The sequence below is a fragment of the Chelonoidis abingdonii genome, chromosome 3 (assembly GCF_003597395.2).
Source record: "Chelonoidis abingdonii isolate Lonesome George chromosome 3, CheloAbing_2.0, whole genome shotgun sequence".
Classification (NCBI taxonomy): domain Eukaryota; kingdom Metazoa; phylum Chordata; order Testudines; family Testudinidae; genus Chelonoidis; species Chelonoidis abingdonii.
This window is the reverse complement of record NC_133771.1, coordinates 63275671-63294414: the sequence shown is the minus strand read 5'-3', so window position 1 is coordinate 63294414 and position 18744 is coordinate 63275671. Positions and strand designations below refer to the sequence as shown.

General features: G+C 43.1%; 1 protein-coding gene across 1 annotated transcript in view; it reads right to left on the bottom strand.

Annotated features, from left to right (window-relative positions):
* The window catches only part of MEI4 (meiotic double-stranded break formation protein 4), a 144208-nt gene that overhangs the window by 111109 nt on the left and 14355 nt on the right, over positions 1-18744 (bottom strand). Inside the window, exon 2 of the mRNA XM_075063472.1 lies at positions 14414-14662. Coding sequence (XP_074919573.1) covers positions 14414-14662 — 249 coding nt within the window. The remainder of the gene's footprint in view (positions 1-14413; positions 14663-18744) is intronic.

Sequence of the window (18744 nt, the reverse complement as noted above, 5' to 3'; positions counted from 1 at the left end):
AAGGGAGGACAGCTTACGAATATGAGTCTATGCAGGTATCATATTATGGGTGCTGTCAGGAAAAAAAAATTCTTGGATTTTGTCTATGCCTGGAAAATGGATTACTATTACTTTTTATTTGCATAACCGTATCATTCTAGAATGTGTTAACATGATTTAAATAATATGTTCCTAAACAATTTAGAAGCTAATCTAGATTCAACTGGTTAAAAATGTGTAAACTGACCACAATTAACCTTTAAAGAGAAACATTCAATGCGGGGGGGGGGGGGAGTCAAAGAACATTTTGGATGGAAATGTGTTATCTATAGTTGTTATAAGTAACACCTAAATACGAGCACTGAAAAAAAGATTAGAGTAGAACATTTCTCAGGGTCTTTTTCCACTTTGTGCATTTAAAAAATACTCTACAGTACTAGTCTCTTATGTCACGTACTTAATATCTCATGCACTAGAACAAGAGTCAGGAACAACTAACTGAGGGTATGTCTACACTACAGAGACTATACTGACATAGCTAAATCTCCACAGGAATGCTGACATAATCCCACAGAGTAAATGCAGCCCACATTGACATAATGGTTTTTCCCACTGGGGTAGGAACACCACCTTCTTGAGCAACAGTAGCTATGCTGAAGGAAGCATTTGTCCATCAACATAACTGCATCTTACTGGGGGTTCAGTCAGCAAAGCTACGTCAGTCAGGGGTATGTCTATTAGCTATGTCCACCTAATCTTTAAGTGTAGACCAGGCCTCAAATAGCCAATAACCTCATCCAGAGCAAGATTTTTCCTTTCCTCTTTCAAACACACAATAGCCTAATCACCACTGAAGAAAAATGCCCTGGGTACATCAGTCCTAGCCAACTACTGCCCAATGTCAAACTTCCCATTCCTGAGCAAGCTTGTAGAGAAGATAGCAAATGGCTACATCAAGCTCTTCTAACTGAAGTGAACATTCTATACACATCTTAATCTGTTTTCTGGCCAGGACACAGAACCAAAACCACCTTAGTGGCACTGATGCATGATCTCCTCCTGTCAATGGATAAAAGACAGACATTCATCCTCATCCTCCTGGACCCCTCTGCAACACTGGACACTGATGACCATGATATTATGCTGTCTCAAGAACATAAGAATGGCCATATTGGGTCAGACCAAAGTATCCAGTCTTCTGCCAATGGCCAATGCCAGGTGCCTAAGAGGGAATGAAGAGGTAATCATCAAGCAATCCATCCCCTGTCACCCATTCCCAGCTTCTGGCAAACAGAAGCTAGCCACATCATCACTACCCATCCTGGCTAATAGCACTGATGGACATATCCTCCATGATGTGTCTCACATGAGAGAGAGGGCAGGGATCCTGGATAATGTGCTAAAATGGGTTGAGTCCTTTCTGTATGGATGCATGTAACAACTAGTGATGGGAAACTGCACCTCTATCACTTGAACTCTTACTTGTGGAGTACCACAAAGATCAGTTCTCTTTCCAGTCCTTTTCAACGTATAGATGGAACCACTGGGTGAACTAGTCAGATGATACAGATTCAAGAGCCAGCAACATGCAGATGATACACAGCTCTACCTATCCTTCACCACATATGACCACACCATTACCACTACGATGGCCTCAGTGATTAGATGAGCTCAGCTCCTGGATGAAGAACAGCTGGCTGATACTGAACTCAAGCAAGACAGTGGTGATGCCAGGAGGCAGAGGAAAATATTCTGAGGAGATTTCAGCCACCGTGCAGTCTCCATTAGTTGAAGACACACCCACAATTGGGCAATTCAGGAAACTCTGTCGCATTCTGGCAGATGAAAACCAGGTCTCAGTTATTCATACCTTTGTCATCTCTCAACTGGATTCAAGAAATGCAATATACCTGGGCATGATGCCATCAGCATCTAGGAAACTCCAGCTACTTCAAAAGACTGCAGAATATCTGCTCAGCAAGACAGGTTACTGCAAACACATCCATCTGCCCTCTACTCTCTGCACTGGTTTCCCACAGAATTTTGAAACAAGTTTAAGGACTAAGTCTTTATCTTCAAGCACTCCATGTCCTGCGAGTAGGATATCTAAAAAATTGTCTAAAGCTCCAGGATGAAGGCCATGGTCAACTCCTCCACTCCCCTGGAACAATGAAACTCTCAACAGTTAGAGTAAAGCTTGTCCATGTGGGTGGTGGAACTTTCTCCAGGGGCAGTCTGAGTCTGTGGAATGAACTCCCCCAGGAACTAAGGATCATCATAAATCTTACTATTGTCCACAGCAGTTGCAAGGCATGTTTTTTGACTTGCTTTCTCTAATGTGAACACATAGCAACAGTAACAGGTATATTTATTTTTTAATAAAACTCACACACATACGCTATCCAAACAAGACATAAGACATTCCACAGCACACACTTCTCCCTCTCGGGAGAGGATGAGAGAACAAACAATGAGACAGATGTGTAGTCACATTGCTTAATGCTCTACTGCAAGTCACTCTGATATTAGATGATGATCGCAGCATATAAACCTATATAGAACAGAAAATGAGGACAATACTCACTGTCCTGCCCTGTGCAGAACTTATTCATGAACACTGCCCAAAACCATTCAAATGCACATCTAACTAACAGCAGCAAAGCTAAAACTGATTTGAAGGTGCAAAAGCCTACATTACTTCAACATGAAGATCTAGATTACCGTACTGGTTAAAACAACTGTTTTAGGAAGCCTGTCATTTTTGAGACAATTTATGCTATATAAATCATTAAGAATTATTATATCATTTGCAAGATTCCTAAGACCGAGATAAAAACCAAAACAATCAAAACATTGTACTTTTAAAGATTCACTGAAGACCAATTATTAAGAAATCTATATATCAAATTATGTTCAATATGTACAAAACAACATTTTATCCTTTGAGAGACAAGCAAAATTTTCTGAGAAGGACAATAATGGAGCTCATTTGTGGAAAATAACCCTGCTTCTTTCTTAATGGCAAGGACATTTGGTCAGACTGCAGACAAAATGTACTGTCCCTGGAAGTGGGGATGGGGAGGAGACTGTCTAGAAAAAGCCTCCCCACTTCCTCATGGGGTCTGGAAAATGATGCTGGTTTGTTGGGCAAAGAAAAGAGATGCACTGTTCCCAGGAGAAAGGGGAAATGAGAAGGATTCATACCATAGCAGTCTCTTCACAGGTTTGCTACGTACTATTGGTCAACCAGGCTGCAGGCCGAGCTAAGGGCCCACAAAAGGGTACTAAGGCTGCAGGGGGGCGGCCCAGGAATACGCAGAGGCAGCTGATCCAACCCCCTTTGCCAATGATGAGTGGTTTACAGAATGCAGTCTGCCCCAGTGAGCAGGGGCTAGATGGTGACTGGCAGTAGCCACTGAGACAAGATGGAGATAGGGGCTTGGGGGTTTCCCTGGGTGGGGAGACTCAAATTGTGGGTTGCTGCTGGGGGCAGAACCCTGGTGCAGAGGGACACTGGGGTCTGGGAGGGACACGGAGGACAGCGGCAGGCGAGACACCAGCCTGGAGAGGGTGCTCTAGGCTGGAAAGAGCTAATTCCCTGGACAACCAGCAGGAGGCACCGGGCCGGTGAGTTGTCCCCCCGCTACACTATCACTTCCATACATTCCACTGTTTGTGTTCCTGCTCAAATCTCTGCATATAAGCTTTTGTCAGTGTTTGAGGAAAATAAGTCTTCTCTAATCCCAGAAGAATAACTGCAAACCGATTTTGTTCAGTTCTCACTCCCATGGGACAAAAATCTAAGATCAACCTGGAAGAGGAGGGGAAAGGAGGCAGTTTATTCCACAGCCAGAGGAGGCAGGAGCATAGGGTCCAGATGCACAGATGCATTTGCCTCGTCATAGAATCATAGAAGATTAGGGTTGGAAGAGACCTCAGGAGGTCATCTAGCTCAAAGCAAGACCAACACCAACTAAATTATCCCAGCCAGGGCTTTGTCAAGCCAGGCCTTAAAAACCTCTATAGATGGAGATTCCATTACTTCCCTAGGTAACCCATTCCAGTGTTTCACTATCCTCCTCATGAAAAAGTTTTTCCTAATATCCAACCTAAACCTCCCCCATTGCAACTTGAGACCATTACTCCTTGTTCTGTCCTCTGCTACCACTGAGAACAGTCTAGATCCATCCTCTTTGGAACCCCTTTTCAGGTAGTTGAAAGCAGCTATCAAATCCCACATCATTCTTCCCTTCTGCAGGCAAAATAAGCCCAGTTCCTTCAGCCTCTTTTCATAAGTCATGTGCCCCAGCCCCCTAATAATTTCTTTTGCCCTCCGCTGGACTGTTTCCAATTTGTCCACATCCCTTCTGTAACAGGACGACCAAAATTGGATACAATATTCCAGATCTGGCCTCAACAGTGCCAAATAGAGGGGAATGATCATTTCCCTTGATCTGCTGGGAATGTTCCTTCTAATGCAGCTCAATACGCCATTAGCCTTCTTGGCAACAAGGGCACACTGATGACTCATATCCAGCTGCTCATCCACTGTAATCCCCAGGTCCTTTTATGCAGAACTGCCACTTAGCCAGTCAGTCCCCAGCCTGTAGCAGTGCATGGGATTCTTCCATCCGAAGTGCAGGACTCTGCACTTGTCCTTGTTGAACCTCATTAGGTTTTTTTGGGCCCAGTCCTCCAATTTGTCTAGGTCATTCTGGACCCTATCCCTATGCTTCAGTGTAGCTACCTCTCCCCGCAGCTTAGTGTCATCCACAAACTTGTTAAGGCTGCAGTCTCTCCCATTGACCAGAACATTAATGAAGATATTGAACAAAACTGGCCCCAGGACAGAATCCTAGGGTACTCTGCTTGATATTGGCTGCCAACTAGATAGCGAGCTGTTGATCACTACCTGTTGAGCCCGACAATCTAGCCAGCTTTCCATCCACCTTATAGTCCAGTCATCCAATCCATACTTTTTTAACTTGCTGACAAGAATACTGTGGGAGACCATATCCAAAACTTTGCTAAAGTCAAGATATATCACATCCACTGCTTTCCCTCATATTCACAGAACCAGTTATCTCATCATAGAAGGCAATCAGATTGGTCAGGTATGACTTGCCCTTTGTGAATCGATGCTGACTGTTCTGCAATCACATCAGCCAACTCCCTCAGCACCTTTGGATGTATTGCAACCAGCCCCATGAACTAGGGCATGTCCAGTCTTTCTAAATAGTCTTTAACCTGTTCTTTTCACCATTGTGGGCTGCTCACCTCCTCCCCATACTGTGCTGCCAAGTGCAGCAATGTGGGATCTGATCTTGTCTGTGAAGACCGAGGCAAAATAAGTCCCCTGTTGAGGTCAGCAGAATGGTGAGGGGGCACGAGGACAAGGAACAGAAGAGATATTGAAGGAAAGAGACAAGATATGGAATGGTCTGCCAGAACCAAAATTGAGGCCATCCCCCTCCCCACTCCAAAGAACAGGCAGAGCATGTACAATGAGCTGCTCTTATCACTGGGAGACAGAGTACTGGGCACATGACTCAGTTCCTGATCATTTGGTCACCAACACTTCTATCTCATGATGACCAGTCTCCATAAATGCTTACAGATGTAGATACTCAAGAGCAGCACATTTCCAGACTGATGAATAGTGTGAATATAAAAACATGCACAGAGTCGCGCTTTTTTCCCTTGATAATTAAAGTGTGCAAACTTTAGCTCTGCCCCAAAATAAATACTATTATTTCATCAGCAATCTTAAAATATCAGCATATATTTATCAATTAATATTTGTCACTTAACAGTATCTTTTGAAAATTTTTTGATACCAAAATCAAGACAACAAAAATATACCTTTAAAAAAAAAATACAGGGGTCAGAGTTAAGATTGCTGGGCTGGGCTGAAATGTCCATTCCTTTTTGCTTGATACAAATGTGTTTACATTTATTACGTAGTGTGATAAACTCAGGACAGACAACTGCAAGGGGGGGGGGAAAGGGGTAGAAATCAGTCTCAGAGGGTTAAAAGGCCCTCTTCCCTATCAACTGGGGGGTAACTACAGGTCAAACAGGTTCAGCTGAGAAGGGGTTACCAAAGTATCAATTAGAATCAGCTGAGAGGGAGCTACCTGGGGTTAATTAGGATAGCTGATGCCAACTAAGGGCTGTTTGAGACCTTTTTAAACCCTCCCGTGGGAGGAAGGAGGGGAGGAGAGAAGAGAGAGAAAAGAGTCCTGCTGCCAGGAGGTTAGGAGCAGCAAGACAGAGAGCCTCACCAGGAGAAGAGGCTGTATTCCCTCCCACAAGAGAGAAAAATAAGTTAAAAAGGACTGGACGAGAGAAGGAATGGACTTTCCCTGTGCCCCAAGGGGGACCATATTACCCAGGCCTGTTTCGCCAAGGCTAAAAGCAGCGGAGGCTGGGGAGACCGAGAAGGTGCCTTGCCACAGTGGGCAATTTGTTTATGCTAAAATTTTCAAAAGCACCTTAAGAATGAGCCTAAATCCCACTGACCTTCAATGACCATTAGGCCACTAAGTGCCTTAGTTGATAAAATGGAATGTAGGTGGTTTTAAAAAATTTATGTGTATGTACTAGATACATAACCATGTTTGTAAATGCTTGGATTTTGTAAAAGGTATGATAGGTAAGTACATGTTGTCACTTAAGAACATTAAATGATTTTTTGAAATAAAGTTGGGGGGGGTTAGAATAAATAAAGCTTCACAACATCTCAAGTAACTTTTTAAAAGCTGGGATGAGGTGGAACTCTGTTGTAAGCAGTGAAAAGCTTTAGTTCTGTAAATATCATAGCTGATTAGAGAAAGGTCCCCAACCATAAAATATTTTAATTTCAATATTTCGCATATCATCCCTGTGGCAATGACAACAGTTGCTTAGCTGTTAGGAATATATTTTTGGCTGGAAATGCTGGAAAGGAGGAGGAAGATCCAGCACCACGTGATAGCCAGCACTGTTACCACCATCTTGGGCTCCATGAACCATAGTTTGGGAACCTCTAATTTAGCTCAATTTCTTCTGAAAATCAAATGGTTCAGATCTAATAAAATACAATGAAACTAATAATAAAAAAAAACAGATCCAAATGATTAATACCCACTTGGTGAATCAAACATGAAATCACTAGTCAATACATTCAGAGAAGAGAGGGGAACCGCATACCAAAAACCAGAATGGTTTATTTATCTATTTTTTATTGTTCTCTCTCTTTTCACATTGAGGCATCCCTGTTACCCTTCATTAAGTCCTCAGTGACTGAAATATTGCTAGGTAGACTTTCATGAACAATGAATCAGGTTTATTCACTTCATTTTTCCACCCTTTCAACTATTTGTATTTGTGGCTTTTTTTTTTAAACTGGCTTATTATGTAAGTTTTTCTCTACCACATTACTTTTTTGGTAACTATTCAACTCATTAAAAATTAAGCTGCTGGGACTGCAAAAAAAAACAAACAAAAACCCTCCTTCACAACTTCAAGAACTTTTATCTGTTTAGCACACTAATATGGTTATGGCAGTCATGGTCCCTTGGAAACAAGATCTGCTTTTATAGACCTTATTTCTTTGAGTCAATAAAATAAATTCTGCCCAGGACCTATTTACATCCTCTATGTATTATTTCGGAATAGTTCTGCAGATGGTAAATGCTTGCAAGATTCTCTATATTGAGCAAGCAACACATTTTCTCTTTAAGAGAGATTTTACACCAAGTACTCTAGGGCAGTGGTCCCCAACCTTTTTTGTCTGTCGGGCGCCAGACAATGAGCCATGGAGGATTGTGGTAGTGGACGGGCAGCCGCCGAAACGCCACCAGCAAGTACTGTCATCCAGAGACGTCACCACCAAAATGCCGCCAAATTTCAGCGGCATTTCAGCGGATGCTCGTCTGCTGGCCAGTATACAGGCATACTTAAGACACCCTGGCGGGCGCCATGGCACCCACGGGCACTGTGTTGGGGACCCCTGCTCTAGGGTCTGCTTATATACTTCAGTGGACTTTTACAAAAAAATTAAAGAAAGAATGGTCTTTCTGATTAAAAACTCAGGACTGTGATTCAAGAAAGCTGGTTGTACTACACATTTCCCATTTAAGAACAGACTCAGAGAAATGAGCATGAATCAGGCATTCAGAATTTCTATTCTTCTTTATACTAAGCACCACAAGTCTGTTACAATGAGATTTTCATAGCAGTTTACCTTCAGTGTGAGAAGCAGGATCACCTTTTACAGAACAACATCCGAAACTAGGCAGATATATGTTTAAACCTAGACATTAAGATATGAAGAAGAGTTCTACCAAAAGAAAGGAAATGGCATTGTGTATGCCAAAAGCTAATGGGGAGAACTTGTCTCATGGAAATTGTACTCCATTTTGCTAGCTTTGAATTAATAAGAAGAAATTGTTTTGGTTTTATTCTTTGCTTTACATGTTAATGATCGTTTTTAGAATAATAGAAGTGTTATGGCTGAAAGTCTTGCTTCTGAAATTATTTACTGTTTTGTGTATGAATGAAGAACATATGGCATGCTAACAGAGAAGAGACAGGAGGCACCAGTACTAATGGGCCGGATGGTCTAGAGGGGAGTGGGGAAGTCAAGAGGCACCAACTTTATTATCAGAATCACTCTAATGGCAGATTGACGACCCTAAAGCAAAGGCATACACCCCAAGGACAAGATAAAGAGTGGAGCCAGAGGGACAAGATAAGAAACCACTGTGGATACTCCCAGTAACAACCCAATATAATGCTGATTGGGAGCAACCTTGACTACCTCGTGATTAACAGCTCCGATGCGACATGCAAGGTCCACAGACTTGTATGGGAACTTATTACTATAAAAGAAGGGTGTATTATCAGAGGACTTTGGGTTCGTTCTTCATCAACATCGGAGCTTCCGTCGCGTCCAACAAAGACCCAGCTTCAGCTCCTTCTCTCCCTCTTGAGCAGTTTCAGTTGGCCACTGAAATTGACCAAGCAACACTAAGGACTGGTAACTATAAGATCCAGCTGCAGAAGTGTGTGTGTGTGTGTGTGAGAGAGAGAGAGAATGGAAGCATATGCTGATTTTAATGCTTAAACTGTGCTCTCAATAAATGCGGCGGATTATACCCTTGAAAAAGATTCTGTGTGCTTCTTATACACATAACAATAAATGTAAGATTGGATGATCAATGTGGAGAATTAATATACATCTAATGGAACTCAATCTAAGAGGCATAACTACTCTGCCCTGAGACTGTCAGTGCTCCTGAGGACTGGAATTCAGCGCTTAACTGGAGAAGCAATGTTTGCTGAATTTAGTTACGGAATGAATGCTATGATAAGTTGTGAGAGCTAGCTGTCTGAATTTAAAGTACTATACAACATCTCATTAGAAAATGCTCCCAACTTTAAATACAAAGTTTCAGCTGATCGGACATAGTCATCAGGACAGGAAATGTAACAATGCTTCCTGAAGAGGTCCAATCTGGGTAGTGTTGTGAGGAGCAGAATGAGGTTCAAAGGCCATGCTCTTTCTCCTTGCGAAAGTTGCAATGCTTTCGCAAGGAGAAAGCATTATATAAGGTCAATGACCACCCTATGGAAGCATTTAATGTTGGGATTTGTACAAAAAAAAAAAAAAATACATCTGCCCAGCCCTTGCCCAACAACCAATTCTGTCCTCGAACCAATCCTGTTCTCCTAGTTCCCACAATTCCACGCCCACAATTGCCTATCATACCAACTGTCTGTCCTCCAGCTCCCACCACCCATAACAACGCCGTACCCAGGCTCACATCTACCTCGCCCCCAAACCCACATCTGCCAGGCCTCCCAACCCCCCACCATCAGTTTTGCACCCCTCCACCACCACTTACACGTCTTCTACAGCCCTCGGGGTTCTTCGCACCCCTCCCACCAGCCTGGGGGAGCTGCAGTGGAGCTTGTCCCCATCCCTCCTTCCCAAGGTGGGTGTTGCAGTGAGGGGGAGGATGTGCTGTTTGCCCACAGCAAGGAAGGAGAGGGGTGGGGGAGCAGCAGTGTGCTGTGCTGCTGAGCTCTCTGCTCCCTCCTCCTACTCTCACCTCCTGTGAGCTCTGCAAGTGAAGAGACAAACTCTTCCTGCAGGGATGAACTTCAAGAGGGAGCTGAAGCTTCTTGCATCATCACAAGAAGAGTGCCTGTCCCCTCTTAAATCCCATCTCTCACACAAAAAAACACAGGCGAATCTGCAATAGTGTGTTCGTCCTCAGCCCAAGCCTGTGACTGGCTTCCCTGCATCACGTGTCTGGGTCTGTCCTAAATCCAAGATATTCCAGGAACCATCCCACTCTTTGTGCTTTGCTTTTGTCCAGGAAGAGATAAGTGAATTCCCTTCCCTAAAGACAGTACTATTGCTACCATGATTCTGGAGAGAGACCAGGGGGTGGGGGAGAGCACACATCTAAAATGTTATGGTAAAGCTTAAAAGCAAAAAGCTCTCCATCTGTCCATCTGACTTCACTGCCCTAATGGAAGTGGGAAAGCGGGGGCTGCTTGCCCTGAAGTCAGTTTTTCCCTAATCTTACCTGGTCCCTTTCTTGTTCTGCCCCCAAGCTGTAAGCAGACTGGAGTAATGTATCTATGGGCCATAGCAAAAAGAACAAAATAGTTTTGGAGGTACAGAAAGATTCCTTCTGCTACAGCAAGTATCTCCAGTAATTCAAATCAATTGACTGTGATTAGTCAGACGAGCTAAATTAGAAGATGCGGGTGGGGGGAATGTACCCCTTAATGACTTTTGCTAAGATACAGGTTGGCAAACTGAATTACAGCCCTTCAAATGCATTAATCTAAAGCTGTATCTACCCTCTAATACTCCATTCACCAGATGTATGTTAGAACGATTGGAGCCAATCTGCAATTTTCTGTCCATTTTAAGATTAGCAATGCCTTCCTGAGCTGGAATACCAGGTGTGAGCTTTTCAAATCTCTGCTACAGAGACTGATTCACTTTCTTGCCAAGAAGCAACATGATCCTTGATTTGATGAGCTCTTATTAATGATGGGTAAGGAAACCTGCCTCACAGGATAGCTAAATGTATCCGTTTTGTCTTTTGTCTTCTCCAAACCAAAGAAAGACCGTCAGCTGACCTAAATGTTTTGTGTCCTTTTTCCCTGGAAAATTGCCAGAAATCCCATCTTTGTCATATTTCAGGTTTGAGCAGAAGAAAGGGATAAAAACCTCTTGATTAATATGAAACCTGAATTCTTCCATGAAATGAAGCTTGGCACAATTCTCAAAACTGTTAGGATAAAAGGTAACAAATGGAAAATTAGAAGAGGCAGCTAGCTCATTTCTTGCCTGGCTCAGGTAATCACAAGTAGGAGTGCCACTTTGAATTAAAGCAATTCTAAAGAAATAGTGGCCATTGAACAGTGGTACAGTGTTTTGAATATTCGACTGAATTTCCCTGAAATGTATGCAGGGCTTGATAGTTTTTAGAAACACTTTAATGAGGCATGAAACCCCACAAAGAAGCCATCTATAGATCCTCTGGTAGTAGTAAGTGATGGAATTTGACTCTTCAGCTCAGAGAAGGGCAAACTCTTTAGTCAGAGGAGGGTGGGATTGCCAGCCCTGTGGCACAGCCAGGCTAAGGCAATCTCCCTGCCTGCCCTGGCCCTGCACAACCCCCGGAAGCGGCCAGTACTCTGTCCCTGCAGCCCAGGGTAAGGGGGTGGGGGCAGAGGGCTCATGCACTGCCCTTACCTGCTGGCACCACCCCCTGCACCTCCCATTGGCCAGGAACGGAGAACCGCAACCAATGGGAGATTCGAGTGGTAGTGGTGGTACCCGAAGGCAAGGGCAGCACGTGGCGGAGCCACGTGCCCCACGCCACCCCCAGGAGCCCCTGCTGGACATGCTGACCACTCCTGGGAGTGGCGCTGGCCAGGGCAGGCAGGGAGCCTGCCTTAGCCCCACTGCCACCCCAGAGCCACTCAAAGTAAGTGGTGTGGGCCAGAGCCCACACTCCAAACCCCTCCTTACCCCCGAACCCCTGCCTTGAGCCCCCTAATACCCTGCCTTGAGCCCCCTGCCACACTCCTCCTGCACCCAACCCCCTGCCCTGAGCACCCTCCTGCACTCCACACCCCAACCCCCTGCCCTAAGCCCCCAACCCCTGCCTTGAGCCCCCTGCCGCACACCAACTCCCTTCTCTGAACCCCCGGCCACACCTGCACCTCAAGTCCGTGCCCTGAGCCCCCTCCTGCACCCAACCCCTTTCCCTGAGCCCCTTCCTGCACACCACACCTCTCCCACACCCTAAATCCCTGCCCCAGCCCTACATTCATGGCCCTACATACAAATTTCCCACCAAGATGTAGCCCTTGGGCCAAAAAGTTTGCCCACCCCTGCTTTAGGTACTGTGACACAATTATTCTTTTCTGGCTGAACTGGAGAAAATTAGAATATTCATAGGTAGTATATGAAAAGGGGAAATGCCCCCTATTTGCACAGCACAACGTAGGGAAACTCCAGACTCTTCTGTACTAGTCAGTGAGATTTGACAAAGTGTACTGATGTCCGAGTTGGACGTCTGGAGTTGGATGCCTGATCTGCACCAATTAAAGGACTTTTCTACAACATACACAAATCCATGTAAGGATGAAACGAAGGCTAAGTTGGCTACAGTCATCAGGGTGAGGTATGTGAACCACCTTCACTGTGACTAAACTAGGGCTGAGAGACTCAATAGCTCTTGATAGAGACTCCATTCCCCAGAACATATCTGCTCTTCTCTGCCTCAGGATTAATAGTACCTCTCAAAGCAGAGCTTCACTCCTAGCCACTGGTTGACTGAGGAGGTTAGATGCCTCCATGAACAACACTGTAAAATACAAAGGTTGAAATGCAGAAGTTCCAGGTGAACTGATTTCATTTCCAGTTGGTCGACATGTTCTGCAGACCACACATCCCCAATTGGTAGCCAATACAGAGGAGCAGTCTATCCTGATAACGAGCCTCCCACACTCAGATCTTTCAAGCTCTTCTTGTCATAGATGGCCGGCAAATGATTAGGTATTCTGAAGAGCTGAGAGTTCCTCTTCTTGAAATACTGCTTAAAGCAGTGGTCCCCAACCTTTTTTGTCTGGCAGGCGCCAGACAACGAGCCATGGAGGACCGTGGTGGCGGATGAGCATCTGCTGAAATTCCACCGACAACTGGCAACGTCAATAGGCGTCACCACCGAAATGTCACCGACAAGTAGCGTCATCCAGAGGCATCACCACCGAAATGCTGCCAATTTTCGGTGGTATTTCAGCAGTGATGCATCTGGATGACGCTACTTGTCGGCGGCATTTCGGAGAATGCTCGTCTGCCAGCTAGTACGCAGGTGCACTTAGATGCCCCGGCGGGTGTCATGGCGCCTGAGGGCATCACGTTGGGGACCCCAGCTTAAAGTATGGTAGTGTGTATGGGATGGGGATGTTGAGAAAGGAGGCTGGGAATATACCAAAAAGGGAAGCAGAGATATACAAAAAAGGGGACAAAGTCCAGAAACTGCCAGAATGAAGACCCCCAAATAACACTGAATGCGAATGAGCAGCATAAAATTGCCTCCTCTCCATTTGAAAAATAGGGGAAAGAAACTCCTCCCATAGACAAAAGTTAAACTAAAACACTGGTGTGAAAAAAAAAATCATGCCACTAAATAAAACTTGACCACATTTTGTTTTTAAATCATACTGTCCTGTGAGCCAAATCACAGAGAGGTGCAGAGAGATCTACCAGCATATTGCACTAAGCCTGCAGCATCTTGCAACTCAGTCTTCCTCCCCACCAACCAGTCACAACTTCTGGTCTCAGAACTTCTTAGACTTAAGATACAAATTAGAAAATGATTAAAATATTATCCTCTATCTTTTTTTTCCATATAGATCAATATATTACATATTAGGCCCAAATGCTGATTTTTAAGTCTATTTAATGTGGTTAGAGATAGAAAACTAAGTTCATAAGATAGAGTTCCAAATTGAAATATGGTACATTAATATTCCCATTAAATTAAAACTAGTAAGCTATGCTGTGAAAATTTAAGAAGTCTTGTCATGATATCTTCTGAAATTATCCAATATGGTGTAGACAGCAACAGACTGAAGATTGATAGCCAAATCCTATGATATTTTATTTTCTACTGTGAATAAAGATTTTTTTTTAACTGAATAAATCTCAAAATTTTTACATGAATTCCTGTTATAACTGAAACTAGTGTCTCGTCATTGTACACTTTTTGGAAAAAAACAAAGATTCCTGCATTTAAGACACCTTTACCTACGCATAAAAAAATACTACTGCTAAGCAAAAACATTCTGATATTTTGTCTTTCAAATGTTAGTGCAGTGTAGATGTTATTCAAAAACAACTTCAGAGACTTACTATTCTCCAAGCAGAATCTTGGACAGATCTTTTTCAAAAGAAGCTCCTGACGTAATCTAAGGACTTCAGCTTCTAATGCTTCAACTTTTGATCTCCATTTAAAATCCTGTCCAGAAATAATTTTAGCAAGATGCTCTGTGTATTCTTTGCTGCTTTTTTCTGGAGGCTTTGAGTGGATAATTGCCAAAGCCAGTGCCAGCTTTGATATTTTCAAGTACCATGCTTGATGTTCTTTTCTGTCTTTTATTCCTATCATATAATGAAAAAGTCACAATAAGTTTTTTTGTTTAGTGAGTTATGTATCTCATTTTCTGATGGCTATATTCCACAGTGAGGCTAATTATCTTTCTCTCCTGTGGCCTTACAACAATCAACAGAAACACAAATCTAAACAATCACATATAGTATGAACATGAAACATGCAAAAGTAGCACGCAGGCAATGTCAGTAATCAAATTCAGTTTGGTAGTTGGAAACTAATAGTGGGAATAGTATGCATCTCAAACAGGCTTACCTTAGGAGCAAAAATATTCTAGGGAATATTTTAATGCACATTTTATCCCAACACTAAGTTCTAACCTCATGGTTGCAGAACGTGTACTGGATCGTACATACTTTATCCAGTACATAATTTTGTAAAGTGTTAAAAAAAAAGGAATATTATAAAAAGATCTTTATAAAATGACCCTAGCTTGTCTTTTTGTACACTTGATATGTTTGGATCCAATGACAGTGACTCCATAATTTAGGTCAAGTGCTGTAGCTATTTTTAGAAATCTCACAGTACCTTCTTTACGTTTTGTGAAATCTGCAGTGAAAGTGTTCATAAAATCGAACATGTGCTGGGTCATCATCCAAGACTGCCATAATACAAAATACATGGCAGAATGCGGGTAAAACTGCAGAGCAGGAGACATACAATTCTCCCCCAAGAAGTTTAGTCTCAAAATTAACACTTTATTTTAAATGATCATCAGCATGGAAGCTTCTACACAAGCCGTCCCCAAATTTTTGAGGGTTATGCCCCTCCTTACCCCTGTCTGCACTCCCCCATTCCCTTCCCCCCCACCTCCCGGAGCCAGAACGTGGCTCTGGGGACGGGGAGGGGGGATGTGGACAAGGGTAAGTGGGCAGAGGCTGGGGCCGCAGCTGGAGGTAGGTCTGGGGCCAGGAACGGGGCTGCAGCCAGAGCGGAGACTGGAGCAGGAACAGAGCTGCAGCCAGGCCTGTGGCAGGGGCCACCAGCCAGGCCTGCGGCCAGGTGTGGCTTTGCTCCCAGTCTTGCCCCTAGCCAGGAGCGGAGCCATGCCAAGTCTGGGGACGGGGCCAGGTGGAGGGCCAAGAGCTGGGGACACAGCTGGGGGTGGGAGGCACGGGGGGACTCGGAGGTGCTTTCCCCCAACTCCGGTCAGGGATGACCCATGCCCCTCCATGCCCACCAGATGTTCCTCCACATCCCCCTAGAGGGGTGCACCTCACACATTGGGGACCTTTGTTCTACACAGATATAACTGCCAGCGAGAAGTTTGAGGCGAGGTGTTAGGGAAGCTGCCTTTAACCTCTTCATAACAATGGTTTGAATGGAATATTATTCTAGCAAGACCTCACCGCATCAACTGGATTTTTTTTTCAGAGAACTTCTGCACTGGATCATGGCAAGATTTTCATTTTTTTTTATAGAAATAAACATGACCTCTCCAAGGGCAACAAAATCTAAACTTTGCAGTGAATAAAAATAGATTTTTCTCTTAATAAAAAAATATTTTTTTTTACTTTTTTAAAATTTAAATTAAAATACAAGTTTATGTTTTTAAATACGTTAACTTAAAATTGAATTTTAAATAGGTAATCTATGTTAAGGTCTAAACTTATAATAGTATGTTAAAATCATTTAAATTAAATACAAAAATAATATTAAGCACTACACGTGTGCTACCAAGTTTAAAAGTCAAACCCCTCAACCAGTGGAAGTCCCCGCCAAAACACTTGGAACCAGAATTTGTTGAAGCGCTAAACCAGTTTTTGACAGCAGTAGCCTCTTCTGCAGGTGCAGAGAGAATAGTTTCTCTATTTCAGTTTATTCAGTTCAGTCAAAGTTAAGAAATCATTTGGAAGTTGAAAAAGCAGAGAAGCTTGTTTCCTCTTCTAATCTATGATTAAAAACTAGGTGTGAGAGGATGAGATCTGCTAATTCTGAAATCTTGAAAGACAGTGACCACAAATCATCAGTTCAATTCACTAACTACAGACACTTCACAGAATATCAGGGTTGGAAGGGACCTCAGGCGGTCATCTAGTCCAACTCCCTCCTCAAAGCAGGACCCCAATTAAATCATCCCAGCCAGGGCTCTGTCCAGCCGGGCCTTAAAAACTTCTTAGGAAGGAGATTCCACCACCTCCCTAGGTAACCCACTCCAGTGCTTCACCATCCTCCTAGTGAAAAAGTTTTTCCTAATATCCAACCTAAACCTCCCCCACTGCAACTTGAGACCATTACTCCTTGTTCTGTCATCTGATACCACTAAGAACAGTCTAGATCCATCCTCTTTGGAGCTCCCTTTCAGGTAGTTGAAGCAGCTATCAAATCTCCCCTCATTCTTCTCTTCTGCAGACTAAATAATCCCAGTTCCCTCAGCCTCTCCTCATAAGTCATGTGCCCCAGCCCCCTAATCATTTTTGTTGCCCTCCGCTGGATTCTTTCCAATTTTTCCACAACCTTCTTGTAGTGTGGGGCCCAAAACTGGACACAGTACTCCAAATGAGGCCTCACCAATGCCGAACAGAGGTGAATGATCACATCCGTCGATCTGCTGGCAATATTCCTACTTATACAGCCCAAAATGCCATTAACCTTCTTAGCAACAAGGGCACACAGTTGACGCATATCCAGTTTCTCATCCACTGTAAACCCCAGGTCCTTTTCTGCCGAACTGCCGCCTAGCCACTCAGTCCCTAGTCTGGAGCAGTGCATGGGGTTCTTCCGTCCTACGTGCAGGACTTTGAATTTGTCCCTGTTGAACCTCATCAGATTTCTTTTGACCCAATCCTTTATTAAACAAAGGAAGTTTGTTTAATAACTTGTTAGTTTAAAATGCAAAAAATGTTTTGACAAACATTTTTATAAATCCAGCATATTTAACACAGTTTTATTAATTTTTTTTAAAAAATGTTTGTTTTGTACATTTTAATTAATTTTTCATTCAAATGAAATGACACAAATCACAAGTAAAAAATTAATTGTCCCATAAAATGAGAAATTTATAATTCACCATTACTAACATAACACAAAACGTAAAAATCAAGAGAGTTAATGTAAGTTAAGCTATATATTTATTTAAATAAATAATGTATCACCATGGTTAGCAAAAGAAGCTTCAAATTTAGTACAGAAACAATATTTAGCTGCAAATCAACAAATTTTAATGGTTACCAACCAATGAAAATCAACCACTCTTTAGGAAAGTAACTAAAATGTACAAATACAAAACATGATTAATATTGATTATTTAAATCAAGGTTTCTTGCTTGCTGATTTAAATCTATGACTTAAATAATTAAGCGCTACCAAATGCCAATAGCACTGTCATAAACAGATGGTTAAGGGTTAATGTCTCTTTTACCTGTAAAGGGTTAAAAAGCTCAGTGAACCTGGCTGACACCTAACCAGAGGACCAATGGGGGGGACAAAATACTTTCAAATCTTGGTGGAGGGAAGTCTCTGTGCTGTTTGTTTTGTTCATTGTTCGCTCTTGGGGCTAAGAGGGACCAGACGTACACCCAGGTGTTACCAATCTTTCTGAATCAGTCTTTCATGTTTCAAAATTGTAAGTATAGCCAGGCAAGGCGGATTAGTCTTATGTTTGTTTTCTTAACTTGTAAATGTGTTTTCTGCTGGAAGGATTTTTACCTCTGTTTGCTCTAACTTTGAATCTAAGGCTGGGGCGGGGGGAGGTCCCTCTAGTCTATACGAATCTGAACACCCTGTAAGCATTTTTCATTCTGATTTTACAAAGAAAATTTTTACCTTTTCTTTCTTTAATTAAAAGCTTTCTTTTTAAGAACCTGATTGATTTTTCCTTGTTTTGGAATCCAAGGGATGGAGTCTAAACATACCAGGGATTGGTGGGGGGAAAAGGAAGGGAATGGTTAATTCCTCTTTGTTTTAAGATCCAAGGAGTTTGGATCTGTGTAGCTTCCCAAGGCAACCCAGGGAGGGGAAAGTCTGGTGGGGGGAAAGGAGGGGGGATGGTTTATTTCTCCTTGTTTTAAGACCCAAGGGGTTTGGGTCTTGGGTTCCCCAGGGAAGGTTGGGGAGATCAGAGTGCCCCAAA